The 26900-nt window shown below is 41.2% G+C and overlaps 4 protein-coding genes and 2 long non-coding RNA genes across 10 annotated transcripts in view; 4 read left to right on the top strand and 2 right to left on the bottom strand.

Annotated features, from left to right (window-relative positions):
• Positions 1-20017, top strand: part of LOC128018133 (C-type lectin domain family 4 member A-like) — a 40926-nt gene extending 20909 nt beyond the window's left edge. Inside the window, exon 5 of one of the 2 annotated variants that reach the window (XM_052603501.1) lies at positions 19715-20017. The gene's annotated coding sequence lies outside the window, so the exon portion shown is untranslated. The remainder of the gene's footprint in view (positions 1-19714) is intronic. The other variant, XM_052603498.1, reaches the window with a different exon arrangement.
• On the top strand, positions 190-26792 carry LOC128018151 (histone chaperone asf1b-B-like). 2 transcript variants are annotated; one of them, XM_052603516.1, is made up of 5 exons: positions 190-411; positions 22923-23238; positions 24230-24345; positions 24731-24907; positions 25768-26792. In XM_052603516.1, the coding sequence occupies exons 2-5, from the start codon at positions 23130-23132 to the stop codon at positions 25957-25959; spliced, it is 594 nt and encodes a 197-aa protein (XP_052459476.1). In that variant the 5' UTR covers positions 190-411; positions 22923-23129; the 3' UTR covers positions 25960-26792. The 2 variants fall into 2 exon arrangements, with proteins under 2 accessions (XP_052459476.1, XP_052459467.1); XM_052603507.1 differs by having other exon boundaries at positions 190-585; positions 23096-23238.
• On the bottom strand, positions 1435-3407 carry LOC128018187 (uncharacterized). Its single transcript, XR_008184769.1, has 4 exons — positions 3317-3407; positions 2374-2573; positions 2186-2284; positions 1435-1892 (listed from the first exon to the last, which is right to left on the bottom strand). It is a non-coding gene; the product is annotated as an uncharacterized LOC128018187 (long non-coding RNA).
• Positions 3543-14313, top strand: LOC128018168 (histone chaperone asf1b-B-like). Its single transcript, XM_052603529.1, has 3 exons — positions 3543-3651; positions 4630-4745; positions 13907-14313. Exons 1-3 carry the CDS (start codon positions 3543-3545, stop codon positions 14120-14122), a joined length of 441 nt encoding a protein of 146 aa, XP_052459489.1. The 3' UTR covers positions 14123-14313.
• Positions 7109-9094, bottom strand: LOC128018197 (uncharacterized). Of its 3 annotated transcripts, none has more exons than XR_008184774.1 (4): positions 8695-9094; positions 8558-8616; positions 8404-8469; positions 7109-7720 (listed from the first exon to the last, which is right to left on the bottom strand). It is a non-coding gene; the product is annotated as an uncharacterized LOC128018197 (long non-coding RNA). The 3 variants fall into 3 exon arrangements; XR_008184775.1 differs by having other exon boundaries at positions 8886-9094; XR_008184773.1 differs by having other exon boundaries at positions 8558-8705.
• LOC128018114 (C-type lectin domain family 4 member A-like) lies at positions 15129-19572 on the top strand. The gene is made up of 4 exons (XM_052603488.1): positions 15129-15299; positions 18507-18979; positions 19048-19151; positions 19425-19572. The coding sequence occupies exons 1-4, from the start codon at positions 15191-15193 to the stop codon at positions 19570-19572; spliced, it is 834 nt and encodes a 277-aa protein (XP_052459448.1). The 5' UTR covers positions 15129-15190.
• Positions 26793-26900: the final 108 nt, after the last annotated feature.

The following is a 26900-nucleotide window of genomic DNA, read 5'->3' as shown; positions in this document are numbered from 1 at the left end:
AAGTATAATATTTATTATATTATACTTTAATAAAAGTATTAATAAAATTGTCGACTGACGATTTTATCACGGCATTTTTTGTTTACATTTCATATTCTTGTGCATCTGGTTCCAAGTAGTTACTCTCTGGTTCCCTGTATTTGACTCCAGTCCAGCAGGACGCAGTACAGAGCGGGTTCAGACTTCAAGTCTTCAGAGAGGAAGAGGAACATCAGATCCAGAGCACTTGCTGCTGTCATTCTCTTTGGGGCATTTGGGGACGTTTTTTCCTTCAGGATCCCGTGGAAACGACGGATTAGATTATTTTATTTGGTTTTTAACACCATGTACACGCAAAACCGTCACTAAATTATATGTTATTCAAGTTGTTCCAACAATAAGTAAAATGGATGTATGGCGACCGTCTGATTAGTTAAAAAAGTACAAAATAACCCTATCAAGAGAAAACCATGCAGCTACAACGTTAGCTGCTCCAATAAAGGATCGTTTTGTCATTCCGACTCCGGGTTACGTTACATTTCAGCTTTACTTCAGATTTACAGTGAACTGGACTGTTTTTAAGAGGCTTTCTTTCATAAACACAAGGCCGATTTCTGTTGATCGGGTCTTGTGAGCCATCATGGAGAGGGGGTTCAGCGAAAAATCGGCAGCTGTCAGCAGGAAGTGGCTGTCACTGGCAGCAGGAAGTGGCTGCCAATAAAACCGGATGGCAGCTGTTGCTAATACCCGGAAATTGGAGGAGGCTGCCGGCGGCAACAAGACAAATAAATAATTATATACACTTATGATTATGTTTAATACTTTTTTAAATAAGTATAAAAGGTCAGTATTGTATATTATTTGATTTAAAATATTGATCAAATATAAACAAAGAAATAAGATCATTTTGCTAAACGTTAATTTCCAGCTGAATGTTTATGCATGTATCATTGTTTGTGTGAAATAAAACAATTTATATTTATATACGAGAGTGGCACTTACTGGGTGTATGTTGTATATTTATTATAGGCTATATACACAAATGACTGAAAAGAGAGAAGTCTCTCAGAGACCTTTATTTAAAATCATAATTTGCGGTTATATTTGTAGTATTTCAAGAAACAACTATATATATATATATATATATATATATATATATATATATATATATATATATATATATATATATATAGTATAAAGTAGCTGTTAAATTTGTAACTGGGTTAGTAAGTTGTCAAAGTCAGTGCTTTACAATGTAAACCGTATAAAATATATCCAGCAAGCAAGCAGACTAAAATATCAATCAGAATCACTAACAACAATCCGGAGGTATTTTCAAGACTCTTAGATCAGAACTGATGAGGTATACAGAGTTACTTCTCCAGCATCTTGCACCAATCACTGTAAAACCCAGGGTGGATGTGCATCTCCCCTCATTTTCCTCTTGCAACATGGTCAAGTCAAGCATCGTTTATTTATATAGTGCTTTTAATAATACAGCTCAAAGCAAAGCAACTTTACAGTATTAAATAGGAAAATAGTGTGTCAGTCAATAATGCAGAAGGACATTAGTAAACTCAGTTTGTAGTCAGTTTAAAAGGCAGTTTATCATTCAGTTCAGTGATGTCATCCTTGAGCTCGGTTCAGTTTAAATAGTATCTGTGGAATCATTTGCAATCATGTCAATGATATCACTGTAAATGAAGGGACCACAACAAAGCAAGCCAGAGGCGACAAGGAACCAAAACTCCACCGGTGACAAAATGGAGAAAAAACAAGGTCTTTACAGGGGATCTGTATCTGGGGCTCTAGTTGTCCTGGTCTCCGCTGTCTTTCAGGGCAGTAGAGGTCCTTTCTAGGTGCGATCCACCATCTGGTCTGGATACGTACTGGATCCGGGTGACTGCAGTGACCTTCGAATAAGAAAGAAACAGATTAATATAATTGAAGATGTTAATATCTATACGATGTTTGATAGGGAGCCAGTGCAGTGTTTACAGAACTGGGCTAATCCGGTCATACTTCCTGATTCTAGGAAGAACTCTAGCTGCTGCATTTTACTATTCATAAGAAAATGGTGACTTTAATACCTAAATTGCTTTATTAACAGTAGACATGCATGCACAGCCATATTAATGATTATTCCCATTGCATCTTGTCATCATGTACAGAGCAGTGATTACATTTTCATGCATAATTTGCACACCTGGTAAGCAGTTGTTGTAAACCTCGTCGCAGTGTCTGCAGGGTGTACATTTTGTTGAATTCCTGACATGGCTTAGACTTGTTCTCCATTTTGTTCCACCTGTATATTGAGATGAGGAGCATGAAAACAGCATTATTACAAAGATAAACATTCAGACATGGCAACTGAGAAATGTAATGTTATGGCACCTTTTTAAACCTCTAATCAAATCTGTAAAAGAAGATACTCAGTCAAGCCAGCTGGATTGTGCCCTCTTTCGAAAGGAGTCTGTATACAGTACAGCAGACTTCTGAATTTGGAACAAACCAAAGACGGACTTAGTAATGTAGCATCACCCCTCCTCCAGGATCACGTAAAGAAGAATTTTCAACAGGACAGCATCTGGCAACTATTGGGTATTACAAAAAAAATAAAAAAAAGGTGTCAGTGCCATGGTTTTGTCTCAAGATGCACATCAGTAATGTGTTTTTTTTTCTCTTTCTAAATGCATGTTTACAAAAGCTACTTCAATGTTCTAAATTTAACTACAGCCTAATCCTGGCTTAATCCAAGCCCTGTCTGTGAAACTAGACCTAAAAGTTATAAGGAATTATGAACCGGTCCATTATATTTTGTATAGATAACAATAAAAAAAATAAAAAATAATAATAGTTTTGCATTCACATGCTTACAACTTCAACTGGTACACAGAACAGTTCTGCACATGCATAGTATTAGAGAAAACACACCTCAATAGTGCAAAAAAAAAAAAAAAAAACTTATTTTAAGAACTCTTAAGTTAATGTATATCACACAATCTCCTGAAAGACTTAACATGCAAAAATATATGGTTAGTGTTGCAAATGTATCTTCTATCATTCCAGTCAAACAACATTCTTTTATATTATTCAATAGACTGTTAACACGCTAACAAACGTTAATATTTAATGGTACGTCAAACGTAATTTGAAGTTAATGGTAGGCCCCTAACAAGGTACACAAACAACGTTGCTACCACTAATTAGATTTCATTGAACAATTAAACCAAAGTAGACACCAAGTCTACCAAGTCGTTCACCAAGATACCAATTAAAATCAAACTTACAACGCAAAAAAACATTAATTACTCCGATGACCAATTTCTGAACTTACCGTTTGATCAATCGCAACCATTACTGAAGCGTTTGGGTGCAGTTATATCTGATTGGTTGCGCCCACGTTGGTTGATACTGATTGGCTCCCACCGAATGGCAGGTCCCGCCTACCATCCGGCTGACAGTTACTGCCTTCCGGCTGTCAGTTACTGCCTTCCGGCTGGCAATGGCAGCCACTTCCTGCTGCCAGCTGCCGATTTTTTATCTGAACCCCTGCTGCCATCATGGCCAAAGTGCAGGTGCTAAACGTGTCTGTTCTGGATAACCCCAGTCCTTTTGGAAACCCGTTTCAATTCGAAATCACGTTTGAATGTATGGAGGACCTACCTGAAGGTGAGACTTCACAAATTCAGTTTGTACGTATTTCTGCAATTACTTTGCAACTACTGAAGACTTGGACTGTTTTACAGTGTCATTACGTCTAAAAACATCAAGAACCATAAGAATATTTATGGTGATTTAAGCGAGGAAATCGAAAACTTTTATTGTCACAGCTGTTAATGTTCACGCGCTCAATATTTTGGCGCCGGCGGGGAGTTCGCTTACAGCGCGAGGGGCGTGAAGAATGTATCTGTGACGCCTTCGATTGGTTGGATTATGCGTGACGTCACGTGTCGGGAGGCTGTGTGACGATTTTGGGGCAGAACTTTTATTTATTTTTTATTATGTTGTATTTCTTGTGTATGTGTACTTAATTTTTCAAATTTATTGTAAAACAAAATATATTAATTGCGAGCAGAACTTGCGCCGTGGTGTCCTAAAACACCTTAGATGTATAGTTATGCTCTGTATTTTGTTTGCTAAATTGATCATATTTTACTACAATAATTTTTATGACAGTATTAAAATAAATAAAACTTTATTTAGGCAGTTTTCCACAGTTTTTTCACTAAACAAATTGTATCTGCTTCTTTTCACTTAACATCACAGCCTCCATTTTATCAATGATTAGTAAAATAACACTTGATGACCCATTCAAATTATAAGAAAAGAGTTACTGAGTTACTATGTATTATCCAACTTTTAAAAATGGCACTGTTTCATTTATAAATAAAATTGTTTTTTGATTAAATGTGTTATGGAATTGTCACGTTTGCTCTGTAAAACCTCAAATGAAACTCCGCAAATCATAATCAAATATGAAACCTGAAATACATAATATAAGGACTTCAGAGGATGTTCAATTTTCCAAGCATGTAAACTCACATCCTTGTTATAATTTTCCACTAAATGGTCATTGTGTGGTATTGTAAGTCTATGTATTTACTGTTAGAAACCAGAATTGCTTATGTCTGGGTTTCTGCCTCTCAGATCTGGAGTGGAAGATCATATACGTGGGCTCTGCGGAGAGTGAGGAGTACGACCAGGTCCTGGACTCGGTTCTGGTCGGCCCAGTTCCTGCAGGCAGGCATATGTTTGTGTTTCAGGTGGGTTCGTCGTTACGACCTGGGAAATACTTGTTCCTGGTTCTGTGCAGTATGATCCGCTTCCTGCATCCAAATCTCACTTCTAAGCCAAATAAATAATACCATTTTAGAGAATTAAGTTGCAGTGCACTGCCACCTAGAGATCAAATGAGAAAGTACATCTGTAAATGTGCAATCAAGCAAGTATCCCAGAGTGCAGTCTGGACGATGGGGCGGGGTGACACGTTGGGGCGGAGTGACACGTGTCGCCCCGCCCACCTCAGCGGTTATTGGTTTATGATTAAGATGAGCTTATTGGTGTACAGATGAGTGACGATTTTACAGCTTATTGGCATAGAGAATTATGACGCTCTGAGCAGGATTGGAATGCGGAAGTAGACACTCAGATGAATAAACTTTTAATATAAATTAAAAAGTGAATATAAATGTTGTGTTTTTGCATTTATTGTTGCATTTCCACAACATCCCGTATAAATACAAAGAGTTTTGGATTACGACGAACAGAATAGAAATAAATGGTCTACTCCCTCAAAGGCTGTAGACACTACCTTGGCATTACTCTCTGGTTTGAAAATGACACGGCAATATAATGTGAAGTATGGTTATGTAGATAGTCATGGAGTACCTTGATTTATATATTCAAATTATATATATATATATTAGGGGTGTAACGATACGCGTATTCGTATTGAACCGTTCGGTACGACGCTTTCGGTTCGGTACGCGGTACGCATTATGTATACCGAACGGTTCGTTGGAGTAATTAATTATATTTGAGAAAAAAAAAAAAAAAGAGAGAGAAAGAAATATAATGATATGCGTTCAACAAGGTAGCCCAATAACCCAAACAACGTAACAGGCAACGCCCCTGACACTCCCGAAGAAGAAAAAAACACCATCTTATATGTTTATGTTAGGCTACTCAGCAGGCGCTCGCTCACTCAGTACGCGCTGAAGGCTCGTTGCAAAATAGCCAATGCGTTTAACAGACTAGAAATGAGAAGATCCTCCAATAACCAACAGGTCTGGTGTTTGGGTGCACTTTGGATTCCCTTTAAGCTATAATGGTGATGGCAAGAGAGTGGTGGATAAAAAAACAACGGTATGTCGCATCTGCAACATGACAGGGTACACCAGCGGGATTACAAAAAAAAAAAAAAAAAAAAAACAGCGGGAATATCTGGGATATATGCGTCAGTACTCTCTGGGAAAAGACGAAAAAAAGGAGAAACATGCACGCAGCAAACTATCCCTGCAGCATTTAGACACTATAGCTTACAGGGAATCCAACCCAAACACCAGACCTGTTGGTTATTTTAGGATCTTATATTTCTGGTCTGTTAAATGCATTAGACATTTTGCAACGAGCCTTCAGCGCGTGCTGAGTGAGCGAGCGCCTTAGGGGCCGTTCACATATCGTGCCTAAAAACGCATGGAAAACGCTAAGCGCGTCTTTCTCCTCCTTTCCAAAGCGCTCGGGCAGAAGCGCTCATGAGGCGTCTGTCTTTGCTAAGCAACAATGACGTGCTCTCTCCATGAGACGCGGAAATTTCAGCGAAGGATAAATGGATTTGCAGCTCTAAAAATCGCTTGCAGTAGCTCTGCTACTGAATTTATTTCAAAATTGCAATCCATATACAACTATGATCAGCTGTTCCTTCATCTTGGCTGAGCTCTCAACGTTGTTACGGGAAAGGATGAAGCTGATTGGTTGGTTCTTGTCACATGACCCGCGGTGCGCTTGCGGCATTCTGAAAAGTTGAGATGTTTTTACATTTTGCTGTATCTAAAACGTATCGAACCGAACCGAACCGTGACATCAGTGTATCGTATCGAACCGAACCGTGAATTTTGTGAACCGTTACACCCCTAATATATATATATATATATATATATGTGTGTGTGTGTGTGTGTGTGTGTGTGTGTGTGTGTGCGTCGTGTGTGTAACAAATTGTCACCAGTCTCTGAATTTCACCAATAATATTCTGAACATTCCCTTGGCCCCTACGAAAATTTACCATGGTTCTGCTACAGTAACTATAGTAAAATTATGGTGTTTTTATAATTACAGCTCACAGTAATTAATATGCCAACAAATATTTTACTACAATAAATCCATGGTTACTTTTTGCAAGGAAGGAACTATACAGGTTCTAAAGAACTTGCCCAAAAACACTTGTTACTTTCTGTTATTTGTTTTCTGAACTGCACTACTGAAAACCTCATTAATCCTCACAATCCTGTCACAACTAAACTAAGAATCCATTATGAGCAATGCATAGCAAATGATGTTACCATCAAATATGAGAAACCTTAAAGAATGATAGACTGATGTAAATGACTGAAACCTGTTGTCATGCACGTGTTTTCCATAGCTTTTTTATTAAAACATTATACACTGCAAAGTTTAACTTTAAATGACATCAATTAATACATCAAAACCAGTTGATCTCAGTCCATTCTCTATTTCCCTTCAATGAATTTAACACACAAATGTGTTTCATGCCGCAAAAAATAAAAATAAAAAATAAAAAACAGTCCTTGGAACAAAATCCTGTGTAAACAAAAGCCCAGAAGATCACCACGCCAGTCTCTTCCCTGTACCCTGGTGGGTTAAACTTGAAAAGGGCTCTGCACTGCAAGCATTCCCTGATGCTGTACATCCATCTGAACTCGTTCCGGTCAGGAGACACGAGGACAATTCTTCCAGTTGGCCACAACTTATAGTGTAAAGACAAAATACATGAAAGATAATTATAATAATAATACAAAAAAAGTTTAACAGCCTTCTACTACAAAATTCAATTGGAGAATGAGCATTAAACGGGGAAATCTTACTGTCTAGCCAGACAAACTGTGCCGCTTTCCGAAAAACTTCGGAGCACATCCCTAAACCATCTGCAAACCAGAGAAAGTGTCAAATATGCAGAGTCACCCGCCGACAAAATAACTTCCCTGAGGATTTCCAGGGGAAGCTTTTGAATCAAAAACATACATAGGTTTATTTATACATGTAAATAAAAGGTATTAAACATTATATAAACACTGACTACAGACAACCGTGCTTTAAAACTCTCATTAAAAACTCTATAGATTGTTGTCACAACTGCATACTCATTCTTTTATAATAACACTAATAAAATGTTAATATATACAGTATTGTGCAGAAGTATTAGGCATGTTAGTATTTTCACATTGAAAAAAAACTGTTTTAAGCCAATTATTTATATATTTTGCTATTGTGTGTCAGTAGGATATATTAGTTTACATTTCCACACATTCATTTTGCAATTAATTGTAATAATCCAGTGAGATATTTGTATATATTTGTATGCATGATCCACATGAAGATCTTTTACATTGAATATGAATATTTCTGTCTTATATGGTGAACAAAATCCACATTAGATTGCAAACAGAAGTTATTTAAAACACTCGCTGCTGTCTGAAAATGAATTAAGCTGAAATGTTTTTAAATGTCTTTGATGCTGATGTTAACTGATAGCTATATATTAAATAATCCACAGTATTGACCAATATAGTACTTGTACCACAATACCACATCTGAACAACTATGTAGCTGTAATAACTAAAATACCTCTGCATGTACACACATATGTAATTATTAGTTGTTAATGAATGTATGTGCACAAATAACCTGCTTTGCTGGACTCTGCCTGAAGACATGGTGAATGGTGAAGTTCCTCCCCTCAGTGGTTGAGCTCTAAAAGAACAAATGTCAAGAGGTAGGTATATTGCTAGATATAGTACAGAGTAATGTTTCATGTAGCAACATTCAAACAGCTACATACATTTGCGGAGTAAAGCTGTCCAGGAGAACAGAACACCACCACCTCCTGATCATGTCATCCTGAAAAATAATAATAATAATATACACACTAAAATCATGCATGTCTGTTCAAATAACTTGACAAATGTAATGCCATACCTCTGTAAAATCGAACCTATGAACTAAAGCCATGTACAGAGTGTACTGTTACAATCCACAAAGAACAATAAAATTTGCAATTTATAACAATTATTAACAATAATTATTCAAATTGAACGTACCATGGATAAATAAATGATCGAACATCGCATTTCATATTATAAGATATTTACACAACCACTTTTACTCACCTGAAGCAATCAACGGAATAGCGTTATTACTCTGCTGCTGTAGTTGCCACCGTTCTGTTTGTTTCAACGCAAACTGCCCCCTGCTGGCTCGGAGGAAAATGTCAAAGGCGGGGAAAACAAATATGGGCGGGGCGACACGTGTCGCTCCGCCTCGAAGTGTCGCCCCGCCCCATCGTCCAGACTGCACTCTGGGGTTACTCGTATGATCCGCTTCCTGCATCCAAATCTCACTTCTAAGCCAAATAAATAATACCATTTTAGAGAATAAGTTGCAGTGCACTGCCACCTAGAGATGAAATGAGAAAGTACATCTGTAAATGTGCAATCAAGTGCATGAATTTTGGAATCTCCATTCCAGAAAAAGCACATGTGATTTGATACAGATCAAAGCATCATGAATTGTTGACCTTGGATTACTCATGAAATTCAAAGGGTCATTTGTAGGTACCAGAATATTTACCATCTACAAGCTACAAAGATGGTTTGGAAAAAGCATTCAGCTTTCTCAGTTCCCTCTCGAGGCGGTAACTCAACATTACGTCAGCTAAGACGTATATGGGAACTTCTCCCTTCTCCACTTTTGCTGAAATCTTATTGGCTCACGCCAGCTGGGGACAGCTGGCCAATTGACGCGAAGCATGCAAATACTGACAGGTTCGCGGGCAGTATAAATTGCATGGGCGCGAAAATTACGTCAGAATCTCTTTCTTCACTCTATGAAGTTATCTTCACGCTTGAAGTCTTTTATCTACCATCGTGGAAGTTGCATCAGAGGATAACTACCATTCCTCTCCGCATCCGATGGCAGCTACTTGCCAGATTTGTGCGGGTCCCCTCGACCCGCAGGACCCTCATCTGTTCTGCGTCTCCTGCCTGGGCCTCGCCCACGCAGAGGCAGCTTTCTCGGATGACACGTGCGCCCACTGTGCCGAGCTGCCAGTGCGCGCCCTCAGAGCCAGGAGGGAAGTGGCTCGGGCAACAGCAGGGATGAGACCCACTGCCGCCAGCGAGCCGCTGGTGGGCTCTCCCCCGCCCCAAGACGAGATCGGCGCTGTTAGTTTCCCAGATGATAGCTTCCGCCCCCCCCGGGCCGTCGCAGACTTCGTCTCCTTCGGAGCTAGCGAGGCATCGAGCCGCCGCCAGGCCGCATCGAAGAGAAGCACCCCGTTCTTCCCAGACGTACATGAGCACGTGGTGAAGTCGTGGGCTGCACCCCAATCGGCGCGCACCCACTCTGCCACGCAAGCCATGTTCGCACACGTAGACGGGGCGGAGGCCCACGGGTATGTGCGCATGCCCCCCGTCGAGGAGACTGTTGCCGCGCACCTGTGCCCGTCTTCCTCAGCGTTGGGTTCCGACCGCAGCCTGCCCTCCAAGCCGTGCAGGTTTACAGCTCACCAGGCGGACAAAGCCTATGCTGCTGCAGGGGAGGCAGCTTCTGCCCTTCACGCCATGGCTATACTCCAGGTGTTCCAGGCGAAGCTTCTTCAGTCCATCGATGACGGCGCGGTTGATACTGACGTCATAAGGGATCTGCGCGCGGCAACCGATCTCGTGCTGATGGCTACCAAGCGCTCCGCTCAAGAGAGCCAGCGCATCATCCTCGGCTGCAAAGCCATCCTCCTGACGTGCCGCTCAAGAGGAAGAGAGAGCGCGCTGGTGGCCCCACCCCCAAGCGCCGTGTTCAAGAGCTTCGTGTCCCCCGGGTTCCTTTGGGCGACAAGCTAAATGTGTGTTTAAATGCTGTTTGTGTGAGTTCCACAATAAAAACATGTATCTCTTCACAAAGAGAGCTTTCTCTTCCTCGCGCACCCAACACTGTGTCACTCGCCCTGTCTCAGGACAGTGCAGAGTCACAAGCAATGATTATAATGGCCTCTCGAGGGCTCGAGAGTGCCAACAGCACACAATGCCCGCCACGGGCCGCCCCCCAGCCAGTGCTTCTAACCTCGCGGGGGCGGGGCCCAGGTCAAAGTGCACCCAACACTGCGTCGCTCGCCCTGTCTCAGGACAGTGCAGAGTCACAAGCAATGATTATAATGGCCTCTCGAGGGCGCGAGAGTGCCAACAGCACACAATGCCCGCCACGGGCCGCCCCCCAGCCGGTGCTTCTAACCTCGCGGGGGCGGGGCCCCGGTCAAAACAAGCCTTCAGTGGCTACAGTAGCCTTAGAGCTAACGCGTCCGCTGTGTCATTTTCTGGACGCGTGGAAGGCTATCCCAGGCATTTCACCGTGGGTACTGGGAATTATTCAGCAAGGATATTCTCTTCAGTTCAAACGCAGACCTCCCCGATTCAACGGCGTGGTCCCGTCACTGACTTTGCCCCACAACCTTTCAATTCTGAGACAGGAAGTTTTCAGTCTGCTCGAGAAAGGAGCGATAGAGCGTGTCCCTCCAAGCGAGCAGAAAAGCGGTTTTTACAGCCGCTACTTCGTGGTGCCAAAGAAGGGTGGAGGACTCCGTCCTATTCTGGATCTGAGACCCATCAACCGAGCACTTCACAAACGCGCATTCAGGATGACAACACTAAAACAGATCTTGATGCAGGTACGACCCGGGGACTGGTTCGCCTCAGTGGATCTAAAAGATGCGTACTTTCATATTCAAATAGCGACGCACCACAGACGCTTCCTCAGGTTTGCTTTCGAAGGCACGGCTTATCAGTATTCGGTGCTTCCGTTTGGCCTGGCCCTGGCTCCCCGCACGTTTTCAAAGTGTGTGGACGCAGCGCTTTCTCCCCTCAGATCGAGCGGAATGCGCATCTTGAATTATCTGGACGACTGGCTGATTTTGGCCCACTCAAGAGATGTGCTAATCAGTCACGTGGAAACGCTGCTCCGCCATTTGGATACGCTGGGACTGCGTGTAAATATGCAGAAGAGCGTGCTTTTACCGAGTCGGACTATAACGTATCTGGGAGTATGTTTGGACTCGATGGCGATGCGAGCCCATCTTTCTCGGGAGCGCATGGAGACAATTTCATCGACTCTGCGCCGTTTCAGACCGGGCAGGTCGGTTTCACTGAGGGATTTTCAGAGGCTTCTGGGTCTGATGGCGGCGGCTTCTTCAGTGTGCCATCTGGGTCTGTTACATATGCGACCACTACAGCTTTGGCTAAAAGCTCGAGTTCCGCCGAGGGCGTGGTCTTCGAGCCACAAACGAATTACGGTCACTCACAGTTGCGTCAGCACTCTGAGACCGTGGAACAGCACAGATATGTTCAGCGCAGGAGTTCCTTTGGGTTTAGTGACTCAGCGCACCGTGGTCTCGACGGACGCGTCAACTTCAGGCTGGGGAGCAGTGTGCCTGGGCGTACCTGCCTCAGGCCTGTGGTCGGAGTCACAGAGGACGTGGCACATAAACCGCTTAGAATTGGAAGCGGTTTTCCTCGCCCTGCAAGCTTTTCGGTCGAAGCTGGAGCGGCGACATGTACTGATTCGAACCGACAACACGTCTGTGGTCTCGTACATAAATCGCCAGGGTGGCGTGCGGTCCAGAGCTCTATTCAATCGAGCAGCGAGTCTCTTGTTGTGGGTGGACCTACACTTTCTCTCCATAAGAGCGGCGCACATCCCCGGTATCCTGAACCGCGGAGCAGACATGCTTTCGAGGAACGGGATTCCTCAAGGAGAGTGGAGGCTTCACCCAGGATCAGTTCGAATGATTTGGGATCGATTCGGCAGGGCGGAAGTGGATTTGGAAATGCATTGGAGACCTACATGCATTTTCGGTGAACGACGATTGCATCTGTTTCGGACCTGGCGACTGTAATGTCACTCTCCGGCCGAGACCAGGTTACGTTCCGAAGTCTCTCAATACACCTTTTAGAGCACAGGTTGTTTCACTGCCCGCCTTATCTGCTGAGCCGTCAGCCTCGCACGATGCTGTTGCTCAGAGCCCTGTTTGCCCTGTTAGGGCTCTGCGGATGTATATGGACCGCTCGGCCGCCTTTCGTCAGTCGGACCAGCTGTTCGTGTGCTTTGGTGGATGTAATAAGGGACGTGCTGTTTCAAAACAGAGACTTTCTCACTGGATAGTGGACGCTATCGCATTGGCTTACAAATGCCAAGGGAAGGATTGTCCCCTCAACATCAAAGCTCATTCTGTGAGGGCTATATCTTCCTCCTGGGCCTGGGCTAGAGGTATGTCTATCCAGGATTTATGTCTTGCTGCTGGCTGGTCTTCCCAGAACACATTCGCCAGGTTTTACAAGCTGGATGTACCCTCTGTAGCGTCACATGTACTTTCGGTGAGTTAAGTTTATTTATTATTGTAACCAGCTATACAGTAGTTACCATGGTTGCTAACTCTGTGTTATGGTTTTACGGTTTATGCAGTTGTCACCGCAAAGCTGTCGACTCTGTATTTAACTCTAATGCTTGAGTGCTTATGTGCTATGTCTGCCCTGTTTAGTGCAGGCTTCACGTTTAAATTGCATAAGATATGCAAATTTCGTTAGGGTCGGAGCAGATGTCTCATTGGTCTAGTTCCGCCTATAATGTGCGAGCACTCTTAGCGACACGGCCATTGGCTGGAGCTGTACTGCTTATGTGTGGAGGTGATTGACTCCGTTCAGGGCTTATCTTCACTTCTCTCACGGCGGGATTTTATACAGTTCCCATATACGTCTTAGCTGACGTAATGTTGAGTTACCGCCTCGAGAGGGAACGTCTCCGGTTACTATCGTAACCTCGGTTCCCTGAGAGGCGGGAACGAGACATTACGTTAGCCGCCGTGATCGCTGTTTGATCAGCTGTGCTAGAGTTCAGTCGTGATTCTGACGTAATTTTCGCGCCCATGCAATTTATACTGCCCGCGAACCTGTCAGTATTTGCATGCTTCGCGTCAATTGGCCAGCTGTCCCCAGCTGGCGTGAGCCAATAAGATTTCAGCAAAAGTGGAGAAGGGAGAAGTTCCCATATACGTCTTAGCTGACGTAATGTCTCGTTCCCGCCTCTCAGGGAACCGAGGTTACGATAGTAACCGGAGACGTTTTGTCTCTCTTGACTCGATTGACAGGCGGACGCTCCAAACACAGGGCTGATCCCCGAGAGCGATGCGGTGGGCGTGACCGTCGTGCTGATCACATGCACCTATCGCGGACAGGAATTCATTCGCATCGGTTACTATGTAAACAATGAGTACACAGACCCTGAGCTGCGGGAAAACCCACCTGTCAAACCCAACTATACATTTAATAAGGCTGTTGCTGTCAGTATTGTTTTTGGAAATTAGGCTACATTCAAATACAATGGTCTCGTTTCAAAAGCATTGGTCAATATGCTTGCGTCGACTTTACTGTAGCCTATGTGCCCTGCTTCCTTTCCGTGAGTTTTGACCGAAAAATGGAAAATATCAAGCGCTTCCGTTTCAAAGTCCCTGTTTCATGTTTGTTAGCCCAGGATATTTTACAAATCCAGACCAAACGATGTTCTACGGCCATGTCCGGAATAAAGACTAGCCTATCCATGTCACACAGTAAGATTTTACCATATACCTCGCAGTCACAGATGTTTTTATTACCACCATGCCATCAATGAATAAAAAATAAAGTATAAAATATAAAGTAATTTATTTAATTAAATAAATAAATATCTCTCGACTCTCACGTCTACAGTGTCTGTCAATGTACGCTTTGTCATTCACACCCGACGAAAACCGCCCACTGAGTCTAGTGCTTCTGACTGACATGTAAACTGGCCAACCATCGATGAGCGTCTGTATGATCCAGCCAATGAAATGAGGTCTTTTGGAGGCAGGCGGTTTGTTGGCGTGTAGTATTTTACTAGATCAATGGTTGTAGTACTCATAAAATTACTTCAAGGTTGGCAGGTATGGGTGACTACTTATTCCTCACTTCCTCATGGGTCAATTAGAGAACTGAACTGTCCTTCAAGGTGCCTTTATCTGATCTGTTTAATGGGTCAAAGGCTGGAGGACAGAAAAGTGAAGAAACGAGGAAGCATCAGTTTGAGTAGTGAGGAGTCACTTGCTGCTGCGTTTCCTGTTTAAGGTTGTTTGAGTACATTTGAGTGTTTAAAGACTCTTTTTGATTAGATTAGGTTAGGTATGGGTTTTAATGGCTTTTTAAGATGATAACATGAGGTTGAATGTACAAAACACAAATTAAGTAATATGGCTCTGCCGAGAGGTTTTAGGTGTGACTGAAAGACTTTATTCTTGTCATAGACCAGTGCGAAATGAAATCACTTCCTGTGTAACCTGAACACTTTTGAAGATGAAAATAAATGTTTCAAAGGAAACGGCTCATCTGTAAAGACGTACTGACCAACACAGTGGATAATGGATTCAGAGGATATTTATGAAAATGCTGGACGCAGAGATATTAAGAACACAACTGGAGCTCAAACTCAGAGTCACGGCCGGGATGAAGCAAAAGATCTCAAGCACAGTAAGAAGAAAAATACTTGGAAGTAGAAATGGTGTCACAGATGGTGTTGTTAATAGTGTCAGTATGAGGAAATAGGAACCGTCACATATCATTTCAAATATTTCAAATATTTCAAATATTTATACGTGTTTCTGTTTGTAAATGAAGTGTATTATCATGGACTTATCTTTCTATTTACTTTTTTAAAATGTTCTTGTCTGGATAATTTATAAAAGCAATTTCAGATGACTTATAAAAACAAACTGTCGTCCCAAGTTGTAACTATTATTATTATTTATTTTTTTGGTGTTATTTGTGCTAGAGGGACAGCATGTGAATAAAACTAGAAACTCCATCTGAAGCATGCCCTATCATATGAGGAATGTATTCATTTTTTTATGATTTATTTGAAAATGACTGGTCTAGATAAAAGTATAAAATTGTAGGGGCTATTAGGAAAGGGGTTTTGTGAACTTGGCTCACACTCCTAACCAGCAGGTGGTTGAGGCAGAGGCAGCTTGAAGTTGTATGCCAACCGTCATTAAAATTTACAAGAAAAAGAAGATGCATGCCCTTTTTGACCTTTGCTGCCTCTGGAGATTTTCGCTTGCCCCAGACAATAGCATGTGTGCAAGCTGTTAGTGTATAACTTTGAAAGTTTGTAGAGATTTGTGGAGAAAATTAACTTTTTGTTTTATACAAGTAACCTCAAAATATGAGACTTAAGTTGAAACTTTTAATTATTTTAGAAGGAGGATGCCGTTTCTTTTAAGCTCCATGTTTTCTCCTGTTTTTGGTTAGTAAGAGAGTCAAGTAAGATGAATAGTTTTGAGAGGTTAGAAAGTACCCCTTTTGTAAGTTAGTCCTGTTATGTTTGTTGTTTTGGCCTGGTCCCCTCCTGAAGCCTTATTTTGCTCTGTGCTTAGTACTTTTTCATTTTCTTTTTTTGAACTTGTTAAATCAGTTTTCTATCTTATCTTTTATATCTTGTTTGATATCTGTAGAGTGCTGGGGCAGGAGATAAGATCTCCAGGTGGCTGGTAGAAAATGTTTTTTTTTTTCTGGCTTTGTTGATACATTTTCTTGTTTTGGCCATCCCTGACCCTAGACAGGGGAGGCATGTGTCATGATTCTGCCCTCGTGTCCTTGATTTTCCCTAGTCTTGAGGCAGGATCATGACAGACCCGTGTTTTGTGTACAAGCACATGGCCTTGTCTTTGGGCCATGTGCTTGTGTTGTCTCGTTCCCTTGCCCCGCCCCCCTTGTTATCCTTGTCTTGTTGTGATTGTCTTATCTGTGCCACCTGTTGTCTCTTAATTGTTCCCCTATTTAGCTTTCCTAGTGTGCTCTGTCTTGCGTCGGTTCATTGTGTGTGTGTTCCTCACCTGTGATTGAGATATTGTATCCTGTATAACCGTGAGTGTTATTTGTAGTTAGTGTTCTCCTGTTTTGAGTCTTTGTTTATCTTGATTAATCAGTCCTGTTTAGTTATTGTTGTATCTGCCCTAGTCCTGTTTTCCCCCTCGTGGGTTTTGTTTTTCCCTTCTTGTATAATAAATCCTGTGTTGAGTTACTTCCTGTCTGCACCTGAGTTCCTCCCTTGCAAACCCTGACAGAAGACATGACAGGAGGGGTCACAGGACACGGGGCAACCTCTACAGGAAGAGGGGCTACATTGACTGGACGAGGGGCGACCACAGGACACATGACAACATCAGCTGGACACGGGGGGACCACAGGACTCGGGGAGACAACATCTACTGGGCTCGGGGAGACAACATCTACTGGGCTCGGGGAGACAACATCTACGGGGCTCGGGGAGACAACGGGACACGGGGAGACAACGGCTGGACACTCGGGACTTCTGGGGACAGGGTCAGGGGACAAGACAGGACTGACAGGGACTTCTAAAATTTGAACAAGACGGGACAAATAATCAGAAAAGGCTTTAGCAGCTAGGATAATTGGCATCTCCTTATGAGACGAGACAGACTGTACTAGAGTTTTTGCTGCAGAGTCGGCCGCGGCTCTCTCCTCCGCTCTCACGACTGCAGACTTGCATACAGCTCTCTTCTTTGCCGGCTCGGGCACGCCAGCGCTCACCGCTGCTGGCTCGGGCACGCTCACCGCTGCTGGCTCGGGCACGCTCACCGCTGCTGGCACGGGAGGAGACAGGGTCACAGGACCGGCAGGCCCCTTTTTCTTCCTCTTCCTCCTCGGGCGCGGTGCAGGGGCCACAGCTGGGTCAGAGGCGGGTTGGGGGAGTTTGGTCTCGGGCAGGGCAGACTCGGACGCCGAAGACTCTGAGGCTGACTCCCACGACAATCGTCTCCCTCGCTTCATGGGGAGACTGCTGGCTGTGGAAGGCACCTCAGGGCTCTGGGGGGGACTTGCCTGATCCCCCAGGGTTGCCACGGCCAGGACACGACCCTCTGGGACCGTGGGCAGCTGGGTAGGTGGAGGGGACCTCTGTGGCTCCTCCTCCCGACCGCTTGCTCCGGAACGACCTCCCCTGGTCCCCCGGAACACCACTAGGCGAGAGCCCTCAAAACTATCCCGCTTGCTGGCTGATGACATCCAGCATTGCCTCCTGTCTGCTGAGTTCCCTTTTGGTCGGTTCATTCTGTCAGGGTTTGCAAGGGAGGAACTCAGGTGCAGACAGGAAGTAACTCAACACAGGATTTATTATACAAAAAGGGAAAAACAAAACCCACGAGGGGGAAAACAGGACTAGGGCAGATACAACAATAACTAAACAGGACTGATTAATCAAGATAAACAAAGACTCAAAACAGGAGAACACTAACTACAAATAACACTCACGGTTATACAGGATACAATATCTCAATCACAGGTGAGGAACACACACACAATGAACCGACGCAAGACAGAGCACACTAGGAAAGCTAAATAGGGGAACAATTAAGAGACAACAGGTGGCACAGATAAGGCAATCACAACAAGACAAGGATAACAAGGGGGGCGGGGCAAGGGAACGAGACAACACAAGCACATGGCCCAAAGACAAGGCCATGTGCTTGTACACAAAACACGGGTCTGTCATGATCCTGCCTCAAGACTAGGGAAAATCAAGGACACGAGGGCAGAATCATGACAGCATGTAACTACTCATAAAACATAAAAAGGCATTTCTATTTAGATATGTAGTAATTTCTAATAAAAATGAATAGTTAATAATTTATATCTTTTTTTGTTCGTGTTTGTCAGGAGGAAGTAGATGTTTGGTGTTGATCTCAGTGGGTCTCGGGCTCATTTGTGTTCTTCTGCTGGTCTTCATCATACTGCTCAACATCACCATCACAGCAGAGAGAGACATGATAAAGAGTTACAAGAACACCGTTGAAGAGTTCAATCAAACCATCAACAGCTTACAGCACAATCACACTGATCTAACACAGAAGAACCTGGAGCTGGAGACCAAAGTTAAAGATCTCACTGCTGAGAAAAACCAGTTACAGAGAGATTTTGACTCTTTGAATAAGAAGAACCTGGTGCTGGAGACCCGAGTCAATGATCTCACTGCTGAGAAAAGCCAGTTACAGAGAGATTTTGACTCTTTGAATCAGAAGGGTCCAGTTTGTTTCTTCATGTCCACTGAGTTGAAGAGCTGGTCTGACAGCAGACAGTACTGCAGGGATCGTGGAGCTGATCTGGTCATTATCAACACTGAAGAGAAGCAGGTGAGTTTGTGTGAGAGTCTGTTAATGAATGAGAGCAATCACACTTATTCCTGTTGTTCTTCACACAGAAGTTCATATCTTCATTAGTCAGTGAGAAAGTGTGGATTGGTTTGTCTGACAGAGAGACCGAGGGCGTCATGAAATGGGTGGATAATTCAACACTGAAACAAGGGTAAGAGCTAAACATCACTGTGTGTTTATTTTAGTCTTTGATTCCCATTATAAAATCACAACCTTGAGAAGAAAGCAGAAGAGAAAACTCTTCCACAAACAACACAATCACAATTAAAGACATTTTACTGTAAATACTATAAAGAAAACTCTTATTCTCTTTTACTTGTCACTTCTGCTCCATCTGTACTACTTTAGTTTACATTATACTGAGTATTGTTGATTCATAAATTTGTTCTTCTGAAAATCTGAACATTTGATACATTTTGTTCAGGTTTTGGCTCAAAGGTGAGCCAAACAACGCTAACAATGAGGACTGTATTGAAATGAATTTTAATAGAGGGAAGCCGGGATGGTCACCACTGAACAGCTGGAATGATCTGCCATGCTCTGAGAAGAAAAAGGGGATTTGTGAGAAATAGAGTTCAACCCTCTATTATGGTTTTTCTTTTTTCTTTTTTATAATGGAATCAGAACAATCAGCTCATTTTACATTTGTTAGAAGGACAATGTGTAATTTTCTTATTGCTGTAATAATCTTTATTTCTCATGGTGCGATTTCAGGTGATCTGGGACACAAAACCTCTGATGTGTTCATGTTTTTCTCCATCACAAGCAGCTCTATATTAATATGATCTTATTTCAGCTGTTATCATGATCTCATTTGTTGATCTGAAGTGTTGAGGAGACAATCACAGTAAACTACAGAAGTCTAAAGTGTCCAGATTACTCTTATTCACTTTCTTATTCTGATATTGAGTGTCTTTAATTGCTTTTCTCTGAATAAATTTGCAACTGCATTTTTATATTTAAGTATTATTTTCGTAATTTCTGATTGGTGAGATTTCCTCAAAGTGCTCAAAGTGATGCTCAAGTGTTTTTACGCTAAAATATAGATATTTGTGTGTTTCAATCTTCCGAAGTGATCCATAGATTTAGAACTTAAATTGATTCCAGCTGGTGATGGGAGAAAAGACCCTTTGAAGCTTCGAATCAACTGCTTCACAATTTGATTCACGCAAAATGAAACGCTAGTAAATACATGCTGGAACGCCTGCTGGTCAAAACTTTATAAATGTAACAAACTCATGTCAAAAACATGCAAAAGACCGCTCTTCCAAAAACCAATGCAAGTGCTTTATTAAAAGTATAATATATTAAATGCAATTAAAATAATAAAATCCCATTAAATATGAACTGTCGTATGTCGTATGTTGTCGTATGGGTCTATACTAAGCAAGCTATGATGACTTTCATCTTGATATTTGATATAACCGACTGGCTGAGGCCAGCCTAAAAAGATGCTCAGGACAGTTGACGGGCCACTGCTGCGCATCGTCACGAAAGCTTATCTTTCTCACGTGTTGTTAAGCCGTACCGCTTGTCGATTTAAACATTAAAGCATCCAAAAACTAGACGCAGAAAAGCTGAACAGAGCAGCAGGTTACTCGCGCGCTGTGTTCGGTGCGGAGAGAGAGAGAGCCGCGTATCACGGACAGCGACACTGAACCGAGCTCTCTTCTGCGAAGTTCTCCTCGAAGTCCCTACTGCACCTGAACGAACAAATACAAATCGCAGTTTGAACAAACAAAAAGATGTGAAAGAACCCAATTCAGCACTGCGGTGTTCTGGTGTTCAGGGCTCACGCAGAGAAAGGCGTCTCAAAACACTTGAACATCGAATTTGCTTATTTTTGCTCTTGTGCCGACAAATACATACAAAATATGTCAAAATATCCACCTTGGAAATTATGCTCGAAAAAACTGTCAGTTATTTCTTAAGTGAAAGTAAACAGTTGAGGAAAAAAATGGGATGTGTATTATATTGGATGTGTTCCTTGTCTCTTAAAGTGACCGCGCCTAATTTAGCTACTGGCTGCTGTAATGTTAATCCAAGAAAATGAAAATCACTCACTGCTCTTGACTGCATTACTTTGTAGTTTTAACAGTCAAACCAAAAATTATTCAGGCACCAGATATAATTTTTGATATATATAGCAAAACTGTAATAATGTGAGAAATGTGTCTGAATAAATGTAGGTTTGATTGTATATTTAATTTTTACATTGAAGACTATCCAGTGCTATTTTACATTTAATTTTTTGGTTTCTGTACCTTGACGCATACAAACTTGAAAAAAAACTTAAACATTGGTGTGAAACAGGCATAAGATTGTTTGCACCTTGTGCAATGTTGAATTAGTTTACAGCTTTTTCAACCACTTTGTGATGCATTTTGGAAACAGGAGATGAGTCCCTTTTCTAATGCACCCCCTAGCTTGATAAACCCCTTCTCAAAGACTTACTGTTTGTCAATTTTATTTGGGTAACACATATTCTGAATGCCATCGGCAGAATTCGAATGAGCCATTTTAATCTAGATTAATCTAGATTAATTTCAAGATCACAGTGAGATTAATCTAGATTTAAAAAAAAATAATCTATGCCCACCACTAATTGTAACACATTTTAGTACTTTTACTGTACTGACATATAAAGAATAGCTAGTGCAGGAAGACACAAAATCTCAAGTCATTAAAAATACATAATTATGTCCAGACACCAGCAGCCTGTAAGGGTAAATTATTAAATACTTAGCTAGTTAACTAAAAATTGTATAAGTTAATTATTAATGTTATAACAATTAAATAATGCATTAAATATTTTGGGGAAAAAAATGAAAAAACTACTTTTTTTTTTTAAGTTTTATCTTTAACTGTACAAGCTTCTAAATACATTGGGGTTGAGTGATGGAACAAAAAGCCTCCTGTAGTGAATCGATGCTTTTTTTGCAAGAAAAATATCCATGTTCAAAAGTTTTTTACTTCTGCTCAAGTTTTTGTAAACTTTTAAACTTTGCGGTGCTGTTAGCATTGTTGATTCATGAAATTCTTGTGATGCTCCTCATTTTCTAGTTGCTGAATGAGTAAAAAATTTGCGGCTGATACTGTATGATTGAGCATTTGTGGTCCTGAACAACTGAATCATTTTTTTCAGGTTTTGGTTCAAGGGTGAGCCAAATAGCTATGGTGGAGAGGAGGACTTGTATTGAAAATGAATCCTGAAAAAACATAGAGACAAAAAAGACAAAAACACAAGAAAAGGGATTTGTGAGAAATAGGTTCATCTAGACTTGTCATACTTTTATCTTATTGTGATATGAGAATGTAAAATATCTGATTGAAGTTTCTGTCAGTTTATTTCATCATATTTACTGCTTCCATATGAAGGGTACCGTGGCAAACCAAAGCTCTGATGTGTTTAATGTCTTGCTCCATTATAGCAACATGTTAATAAGTCCTTATTTCAAATCTCATTTTTTGGTCTGAAGTATTGAGATTGCAACTAATCATCCCAGTAAGGGCTGCTATTAAGTGTCTGGGGATCTGCTTTTGATATGCAGTGCTTTCTTTCTTAATAAAATTGTTGACTGACTTGTTTTATCACGGCATTTTTTGTTTTTATTTCATATTCTTGTGCATCTGGTTCCCTGTATTTGACTCCAGTCCAGCAGGACGCAGTACAGAGCGGGTTCAGACTGAAGTCTTCAGAGAGGAAGAGGAACATCAGATCCAGAGCACTTGCTGCTGTCATTCAGTGTCTTTCTTTGGGGCATTTAGGGACGTTTTTCCTTCAGGATCCCGTGGAAAGGACGGATTTGATTCTTTTATTTGGTTTTTAAAACCATGTACACGCAAAACCGTCACTAAATTATATGTTCTTTAAGTTGTTCAAACAATAAGTAAAATGGATGTATGGCGACCGTCTGATTAGTTAAAAAAAGTACAAAATAACCCTATCAAGAGAAAACCATGCAGCTTCAACCTTAGCCTCTCCAACAAAGGATCGTTTTGTCATTCCGACTCCGGTTTACGTTACATTTCAGCTTCACTTCAGATTTACAGTGATCTGGACGGTTTTTAAGGGGCATCTTTCATAAACACAAGGCCGATTTCTGTTGATCGGGTCTTGTGAGCCATCATGGCCAAAGTGCAGGTGCTAAACGTGTCTGTTCTGGATAACCCCAGTCCTTTTGGAAACCCGTTTCAATTCGAAATCACGTTTGAGTGTATGGAGGACCTACCTGAAGGTGAGAGACTTCACAAATTCAGTTTGTACATATTTCTGCAGTTACTTTGCAACTACTGACTGTTTTTTTACAGTGTCATAACGTCTAAAAACATCAAGCACCATAAGAATATTTATGGTGATTTAAGCGAGGAAATCGAAAACTTTTATTGTCACAGCTGTTAATGTTCACGCGCTCAATATTTTGGCGCCGGCGGGGAGTTCGCTGACAGCGCGAGGGGCGTGAAGAATGTATCTGTGACGCCTTCGATTGGTTGGATTATGCTTGACGTCAGGTGTCGGGAGGCGGTGTGACGATATTGGGGCAGAACTTTTTATTTTTATTTTTTTTTACATTTTATGCTGTTGTATTTCTTGTGTATGTGTACTTAATTGTTCAAATTTATTGTAAAACAAAATATATTAATTGAGAGCAGAACTTGCGCCTTGGTGTCCTAAAACACCTTAAATGTATAGTTATGCTCTGTATTTTGTTTGCTTAATTGATCATATTTTACTACAATAATTTTTATGATAGTCTTAAAATAAATAAAACTTTATTTAGGCACGTTTCCACAGTTTTTTCACTAATCAAACTGAAAAAATTGTATCTGATTGTTTTCACTTAACGTTACAGCCTCCATTTTATCAATGATTAGTAAAATAGCACTTGATGACCCATTCAAATTATTACAAGAGTTGCTTAGTTACTGTGTATTTTCCAACTTTTAAAAATAGCACTGTTTGATTTATAAATGAAACTGTTTTTTTGATTAAATGTGTTATGGAATTGTCACGTTTGCTCTAAGCTTAAATTATACTCTGCATATCATAATCGAATATGAAACCTGAAATACATAATATAAGGACTTCAGAGGATGTTCAATTTTCCAAGCATGTAAACTCACATCCTTGTTATAGTTTTACACTAAATGCTCATTGTGTGATATTGTAAGTCTATGTATTTACTGTTAGAAACCAGAATTGCTTATGTCTGGGATTCTGCCTCTCAGATCTGGAGTGGAAGATCATATACGTGGGCTCTGCGGAGAGTGACGAGTACGACCAGGTCCTGGACTCGGTTCTGGTCGGCCCAGTTCCTGCAGGCAGACATATGTTTGTGTTTCAGGTGGGTTCGTCGTTACGACCTGGGAAATACTTGTTCCTGGTTCTGTGCAGTATGATCAGCTTCCTGCATCCAAATCTCACTTCTAAGCCAAATAAATAACACCATTTTAGAGAATAAGTTGCAGTGCACTGCCACCTAGAGATGTAATGAGAAAGTACATCTGTAAATGCGCAATCAAGTGCATGAATTTTTGAATCTCCATTCCAGAAAAAGCACATGTGATTTGATACAGATCAAAGCATCATGAATTGTTTGCCTTGGATTACTCATGAAATTCAAAGGGTCATTTGTAGGTACCAGAATATTCACCATCTACAAGCTACAAAGATGGTTTGGAAAAAGCATTTAGGTTTCTCAGTTTTGTCTCTCTTGACTCGATTGACAGGCGGACGCTCCAAACACAGGGCTGATCCCCGAGAGCGATGCGGTGGGCGTGACCGTCGTGCTGATCACATGCACCTATCGCGGACAGGAATTCATTCGCATCGGTTACTATGTAAACAATGAGTACACAGACCCTGAGCTGCGGGAAAACCCACCTGTCAAACCCAACTACACACAGGTGAGACATTATTATGCAATATTCACTAATGTTACGGCACAGTTATATTAACGGATTAAGAAAGAGCTGGATGCCATCTTAATATTAATATTATATACTTATATTACTAAATATGTTGTCAGTTACTGGTGAATTGAAATAGACATTTGAAAGGGAGACAGAATTAAGACTGGAAAGCTCATTAACACTCAATAGACGTTATGTATGTTATTTGTGTAATCAAATGTGGTAATGTCGGTCACATCAAAGAGGCAGGTGTCTGTCGTGTTCAGTCTAATATCGTTTGTAATTCATTAATTCTGCTAAACGTATTCAGGGTCGCTGCTATTGTGTGTATTGTTACAGAATCCCATATTTCCATGCGTTCATTCTGTTGGGAATCGAGATTCTTAAACCGATTGATGAATATTAACTCAGTCCTGTTAATAAACTGTTTGTTTAAAGCATAGAAGTTAGATATATTTTAATAATAATTATTATAGTAAGATATTGGTAAAGTTTTACAGTAAGATGTCTTTTGCTAATATTAGTTATGAAAAATAGGCACTTATTAATCTTAATGTTAATTTCATAATGTGCTAATGCATTATTAACATCAATGATTGTATTTTATTAAAGGGTTAGTCCAGCCATAAATGAAAATGAAGCCATAAATAATTTACCCTGAAGTGATCATAACTTCAAACTGAATTTGCCTGAAAGAAGAAAGACTTATACACCTAGGCCTGAATTATTTCTGGCTTGTTAGCTTTGAGTCTTTACAGTGTAACGCTGGCAGATTCAAATCCAAACATTTCCAATCCTTGTTCTTTTTGATTTTTCATCTTTTTTTAAAACAATTTTTTATTGCCGATTCGCAGCTGCAAAGGAACATCTTGGCGTCGAACCCTCGAGTGACCCGTTTCCACATTAACTGGGAGGCTACTATGGAAAAGATGGAAGATTCAGAGAATGTAGACCCCGCCCCCAATGTCATGCTCCCGCCCACCTCCATGCCTTGCAAAGCCCCGCCCCTTGGACTCATGCCTGACAACTCTATGGACTGCTTATAGAGCTTGAACTCAACAGCCACCTCATACATGAAGTAATAAATGTGTTATTTTTGATTTACATGCCTGCAGTTCTTACAGTTGTGATTGGACACACACACACACACACTCATCTCAATCCTCTGGCACTTATTGCTCAAATCACACACACCTGATGTGCTCAGGTAGTCATGGGACTTTGCAGGAGCTGAACACAGAGGGGCCGGACCGGCACTACCAGCAGACGTGGACTGTTTTCTTCGGTTTCTTTGTGGTGCACATCACTAGTGAGGTGAATCTCATGAAAATATGTCTGGCTCACATTTTCCATAACATTGAGGAAAATAACAATTCTATTTTGCAGAAAGACAAAGAAGCATTTTAGAACCTTAATTGTTTTTTTTTATTAATTTTTTTCCTCAAATTCTCATTACTATAATAAAAAACAAACAAACAATGATTTCTGTAATGCAGAGTTGTTTGTAATAATGATGATATAATAACGTTTGATTTAAACTGTAAAGCATTCATACTTCATGGTTGAGGTCATAATCACCATTGAGAATAATAAGATTTTCTTAAAAAAAAAAAAAAAATTGTGACCCTGACATGTTTTGTGAGATTCATCCTGTGGTACTTTATGATCAGGATCTGAGCAACTTTTTCTGGGAGTATTTAGCTTGGATATGATCGATATACAGAACTCGTCACAATTCCAGCTCTGTTTCTGCTTTGTTGGGATGTGAGAGTATTTAGAAAAGTATTTGGTTGGTTCTTTTGTTGCCTTGTTTTTCCACATGCTATTTGTTTATGAAAAGTCTTTGATTGAATAAATATTAACTTTTGTCATTATAAAACTGCCTTTGGTTTCTCTCCATCTTCTGACTCTTTTATATGGACACATGCCCTGTGTGTGTGTGTGTGTGTGTGTGTGTGTGTGTTTATGATGTTGCTAAGCAGCAGCT

Source organism: Carassius gibelio, chromosome A1 (assembly GCF_023724105.1).
Source record: "Carassius gibelio isolate Cgi1373 ecotype wild population from Czech Republic chromosome A1, carGib1.2-hapl.c, whole genome shotgun sequence".
Lineage (NCBI taxonomy): Eukaryota > Metazoa > Chordata > Actinopteri > Cypriniformes > Cyprinidae > Carassius > Carassius gibelio.
The sequence above is the reverse complement of the archived record's forward strand: the minus strand, read 5'-3'. Positions and strand labels throughout refer to the sequence as shown.

Bases quoted from the DNA above. Each gene is read 5' to 3' on its own strand.
- LOC128018168 (XM_052603529.1), top strand. From the start codon at position 3,543: ATGGCCAAAGTGCAGGTGCTAAACGTGTCTGTTCTGGATAACCCCAGT. The intron at 3,652-4,629 runs GTGAGACTTCAC...TCTGCCTCTCAG, and splicing joins TATGGAGGACCTACCTGAAG to ATCTGGAGTGGAAGATCATA. The intron at 4,746-13,906 runs GTGGGTTCGTCG...CTCGATTGACAG, and splicing joins GGCATATGTTTGTGTTTCAG to GCGGACGCTCCAAACACAGG.
- LOC128018114 (XM_052603488.1), top strand. From the start codon at position 15,191: ATGGATTCAGAGGATATTTATGAAAATGCTGGACGCAGAGATATTAAG. The intron at 15,300-18,506 runs GTAAGAAGAAAA...CGTGTTTGTCAG, and splicing joins AGCAAAAGATCTCAAGCACA to GAGGAAGTAGATGTTTGGTG. The intron at 18,980-19,047 runs GTGAGTTTGTGT...TTCTTCACACAG, and splicing joins TCAACACTGAAGAGAAGCAG to AAGTTCATATCTTCATTAGT.
- LOC128018151 (XM_052603516.1), top strand. From the start codon at position 23,130: ATGGCCAAAGTGCAGGTGCTAAACGTGTCTGTTCTGGATAACCCCAGT. The intron at 23,239-24,229 runs GTGAGAGACTTC...TCTGCCTCTCAG, and splicing joins TATGGAGGACCTACCTGAAG to ATCTGGAGTGGAAGATCATA. The intron at 24,346-24,730 runs GTGGGTTCGTCG...CTCGATTGACAG, and splicing joins GACATATGTTTGTGTTTCAG to GCGGACGCTCCAAACACAGG.